At 43.0% G+C, this 5,000-nt stretch overlaps 2 protein-coding genes across 3 annotated transcripts in view; both read right to left on the reverse strand.

Moving 5' to 3' along the window:
- Positions 1–204: 204 nt before the first annotated feature.
- LOC308153412 (gamma-crystallin M2-like) lies at positions 205–1,005 on the reverse strand (the record flags this gene model as incomplete). The annotated part of the gene is made up of 2 exons (XM_080526548.1): positions 205–489; positions 742–1,005. 2 exons carry the CDS (start codon positions 1,003–1,005, stop codon positions 205–207), a joined length of 549 nt encoding a protein of 182 aa, XP_080382674.1.
- A 2,132-nt stretch (positions 1,006–3,137) lies between these two features.
- The window catches only part of LOC308152503 (gamma-crystallin M2-like), a gene marked incomplete at both ends in the record, with an annotated part of 3,856 nt that continues 1,993 nt past the window's right edge, over positions 3,138–5,000 (reverse strand). Inside the window, 2 exons of one of the 2 annotated variants that reach the window (XM_080525499.1) lie at positions 3,138–3,422; positions 3,503–3,766. In XM_080525499.1, coding sequence (XP_080381625.1) covers positions 3,138–3,422; positions 3,503–3,766 — 549 coding nt within the window. Of the gene's footprint in view, positions 3,423–3,502; positions 3,767–5,000 lie in introns of those variants that run through there. The other variant, XM_080525498.1, reaches the window with a different exon arrangement.

A 5,000-nucleotide genomic window follows, 5' to 3' on the forward strand; every position in this document is an offset into this window, starting at 1 on the left:
GTGTGAGAGAGAGAAAGAACTGTGTGTGTGTGTGTGTGTGTGTGTGTGTGTGTGTGTGTACATGCATTCCCACGTGTGTGTATGTGTGTGTTAACATCGTACACTTTGTAAAAAATAAATAAAATACAACTTCAAAATTCACATTTTCTTAAAAAACTTTATTCAATGTGTTTTAGATCTCTCGAAGAGCCAATCAAGCAACATCTAGTACCAGTTATCCATGATGCGCCTCATGGACATGAACCTCATGTTGTTGTGGCCGTGGCACATCTGACTGAAGTTCCTGTACTCGCCGGGCCTCATGTACCACTGCCTGCCCATGTAGTTGGGCTGCTCGTACATGAGCCAGTGGCCGTCCATCACGTTGCAGGACATGCAGTTGTTCATCTGGTAGCGGTCCATGATGTTGTCACAGTCGTCCATCATCTCGTGCATCTGACCTCCGAAGCTCTCCCTCTCATAGATCTTCATCCTGTAGTTGCCCCTGTGCTGCAATGGGATCAGGAAGACATGGGTTTACTGGGAGGATAGATAGATAGATAGATAGATAGATAGATAGATAGATAGATAGATAGATAGATAGATAGATAGATAGATAGATAGATAGATAGATAGATAGATGGATAGATAGATAGATAGATAGATAGATAGATGGATAGATGGATAGATGGATAGATGGATAGATGGATAGATAGAGAGATAGAGAGATAGATAGATAGATAGATGGCTGTATGGACCTACCATGGGGATGTAACGGCAGGAACTCATGTTCCAGTTGAACATGTTGTTGTAGTCGGAGTACTCGCCTTTCCTGAAGAACCACTGGTTGCCCATGTAGTTGTTGCGCTCATAGGCCATCCAGCAGCCGTTGTGCACCCTGCAGGACTGGCAGCGGCTCATGTAGGAGGACATGTCGGAACAGTCGCTCATACAGTCGTAGGAGCGGCCGCCGAAGTTCCTCTCCTCGTAGAAGGTGATCTTTCCCATGTTCATGTTGGAAGTCATGTTGCTAGTGGTGGTTAGCTGTTGTGAAGCCCTCCATTTTATACCTGTGGGACCAGGGGCCTCTGCCATTGTTTGGAGAGAGAGAGAGGCTCTGAGTCAGCGACTAGCCTTGTGTACCCATCCACCTAGCTACCTACCTATCTACCTACCCACCCACCTACCCACACACCCACCCATTCAACTATCGATCTATCTATCTATCTATCTATCTATCTATCTATCTATCTATCTATCTATCTATTGTAGTTGCAAATAAGAATCTTCACGGAATACCAGAATGACATCAGATACAGGTCTTTATTGTCATAACAACGGAGTTGAACTGATCTTCATACAATCATACATAGTGTTTAATGCATTTTCATCACATTTTCTCGTACCTCCCACTATCGTATTGGTTGTCACAGGGCCTAAACGTATTGATTGGTTATTCTCTTCAGATGCCTCCTACTTCCTGTTATAGACTATTGTCTAAACGGAGGGCAACAAGGTGTCACAAGTCATTTTCCATCAGTCACCCATTCATCCAATGTTGATATCAAGCCTTGTGACAGGTGAACACTGACCTTTGAAATGTTTTCTATCTATCTGTCTATCTATCTATCTATCTATCTATCTATCTATCTATCTATATATCCTTCTATCGGTCTGTCTGTCTAAGTTGAGGGTGCCAATCATTTTGTCTACTCCATTTTTGGAGTTCTGTGTGGAATGATGTCAGATTTGGCTTTTTTTCTCTATTTTTTTGTGTCGTTCCAATGCAAACAAAAGAAATAAACATGTGAATATGAAAGAATTTGTTATAGAAAGCATTTTCAAGGAGAAGTGGGGGCATTACCTGACAGAAGTGCAGGGGTGCCAATAGTTTTGGTCATGACTGTATATGCATTATCCTAACAGATAATGTGTATTGCATCCACCTCACTACTATCTCTATGCGGAGTTCCTCTTTCTGTGTTTCCGCTTAACGTGGCATTTCCAGCCCAGTTGAAAGGCTTAGGGAGGCTATTCATTGGTAAATGGTAAATAGACTGCACTTACATAGTGCCTTTATCCGAAGCGCTTTACAACGGCCTCTCATTCACCCATTCACACAGACATTCACACACCAATGGCGTTAAGCTACCATGCAAGACGCCGGCCCCGCTCACTGGGAGCAAATTGGGGTTCAGTGTCTTGCCCAAGGACACTTCAACATGTCGCCAGCCGGAGCTCGAACCGCCGATCTGCCGACCTTGCAATCATTAGACGGCAGCTCTACCTCCTGCGCCACAGCCTCCCCACAGTCAAACATTGGTTAACCATAATACCGTCTGTCCATGTTAGGTCCATGGTGGTCTGTATAGAATGATGAAGAGGATTCTAGGGGAGCATTTATAAACAACTGAAAGATATTGAAATGTTAAAAAATTATCTAAACGATGTCTGTTTGGAGTTAAAACTATATCTGTAAAAGGAAACGATTCCACCTCCTTTCTTATGGGATCTAACAACATCGAAGGTTCTAAAATGGGATGGGGGGGGGGGGGGGGGGGGCTGACCCAATAAGAATTGGTGCCTTGTTATCTTTTTCTAACCAAGTTTCAGTAATAAATAAGAAATTAAGTTCATAGGAGGTAATCAAGTCTTTGATTAATAGAGATGTATTAGCTAAAGATCTAGCATTGACAACTGCTAGCTAGAGTGGTTTTGTGTTTGGTCTCTGTGTCGGCTGTGAGTGGCAGAGTACAGGGATTATTTCTGAGACCGTAATGTTAGGAAGACAGTCGATATGTCATTTTTATTTTCTTAGGCATAAATAAAATGAAATAGAAGCAAATAGAATAGAAAATAGAAGCAAAAAAAGCAATGGGGGGGTGAGCGAGAAGCATATCTAATGTCCTTCTACAACTGGAAGGATAGAGAGAGAGAGAGAGTGTGAGAGAGAGAAAGAACTGTGTGTGTGTGTGTGTGTGTGTGTGTGTGTGTGTGTGTGTGTGTGTGTGTGTACATGCATTCCCACGTGTGTGTATGTGTGTGTTAACATCGTACACTTTGTAAAAAAACAAAACATACAACTTAAAAATTCACATTTTCTTAAAAAACTTTATTCAATGTGTTTTAGATCTCTCGAAGAGCCAATCAAGCAACATCTAGTACCAGTTATCCATGATGCGCCTCATGGACATGAACCTCATGTTGTTGTGGCCGTGGCACATCTGACTGAAGTTCCTGTACTCGCCGGGCCTCATGTACCACTGCCTGCCCATGTAGTTGGGCTGCTCGTACATGAGCCAGTGGCCGTCCATCACGTTGCAGGACATGCAGTTGTTCATCTGGTAGCGGTCCATGATGTTGTCACAGTCGTCCATCATCTCGTGCATCTGACCTCCGAAGCTCTCCCTCTCATAGATCTTCATCCTGTAGTTGCCCCTGTGCTGCAATGAGATCAGGAAGACATGGGTTTAGTGAGAGGATAGATAGATAGATAGATAGATAGATGGCTGCATGGACCTACCATGGGGATGTAACGGCAGGAACTCATGTTCCAGTTGAACATGTTGTTGTAGTCGGAGTACTCGCCCTTCCTGAAGAACCACTGGTTGCCCATGTAGTTGTTGCGCTCATAGGCCATCCAGCAGCCGTTGTGCACCCTGCAGGACTGGCAGCGGCTCATGTAGGAGGACATGTCGGAACAGTCGCTCATACAGTCGTAGGAGCGGCCGCCGAAGTTCCTCTCCTCGTAGAAGGTGATCTTTCCCATGTTCATGTTGGAAGTCATGTTGCTAGTGGTGGTTAGCTGTTGTGAAGCCCTCCATTTTATACCTGTGGGACCAGGGGCCTCTGCCATTGTTTGGAGAGAGAGAGAGGCTCTGAGTCAGCGACTAGCCTTGTGTACCCATCCACCTAGCTACCTACCTATCTACCTACCCACCCACCTACCCACACACCCACCCATTCAACTATCTATCGATCTATCTATCTATCTATCTATCTATCCATCCATCCATCCATCCATGAATCCATCCATCCATCCATCCATCCATCCATCCAGCCATCCATCCATCCATCTCTCTATTGTATCAATCAATCAATCAATCAATCAATCCATCCATCCATCCATCCATCCATCCATCCATCCATCCATCCATCCATCCATCCATCCATCCATCCATCCATCCATCCATCCATCCATCCATCCATCCATCCATCCATCCATCCATCCATCCATCCATCCATCCATCCATCCATCCATCCATCCATCTCTCTATTGTATCAATCAATCAATCAATCTATCTACTGCATCGATCGATCGATCTATCTATCTATCTATCTATCTATCTATCTATCTATTGTAGTTGCAAATAAGAATCTTCACGGAATACCAGAATGACATCAGATACAGGTCTTTATTGTCATAACAACGGAGTTGAACTGATCTTCATACAATCATACATAGTGTTTAATGCATTTTCATCACATTTTCTCGTACCTCCCACTATCGTATTGGTTGTCACAGGGCCTAAACGTATTGATTGGTTATTCTCTTCAGATGCCTCCTACTTCCTGTTATAGACTATTGTCTAAACGGAGGGCAACAAGGTGTCACAAGTCATTTTCCATCAGTCACCCATTCATCCAATTTTGATATCAAGCCTTGTGACAGGTGAACAGTGACCTTTGAAATGTTTTCTATCTGTCTGTCTGTCTGTCTATCTATCTATCTATCTATCTATCTATCTATCTATCTATCTATCTATCTATCTATCTATCTATCTATCTATCTATCTATCTATCTATCTATCTATCTATCTATATATCCTTCTATCGTCTGTCTGTCTAAGTTGAGACTGCCAATCATTTTGTCTACTCCATTTTTGGAGTTCTGTGTGGAATGATGTCAGATTTGGCTTTTTTTCTCTATTTTTTTGTGTCGTTCCAATGCAAACAAAAGAAATAAACATGTGAATATGAAAGAATTTGTTATAGAAAGCATTTTCAGGGAGAAGTGGGGG

Source organism: Nansenia antarctica (genome assembly GCF_963989245.1).
Source record: "Nansenia antarctica genome assembly, chromosome: 3".
In the NCBI taxonomy this organism is placed as follows: Eukaryota; Metazoa; Chordata; class Actinopteri; order Argentiniformes; family Microstomatidae; genus Nansenia; species Nansenia antarctica.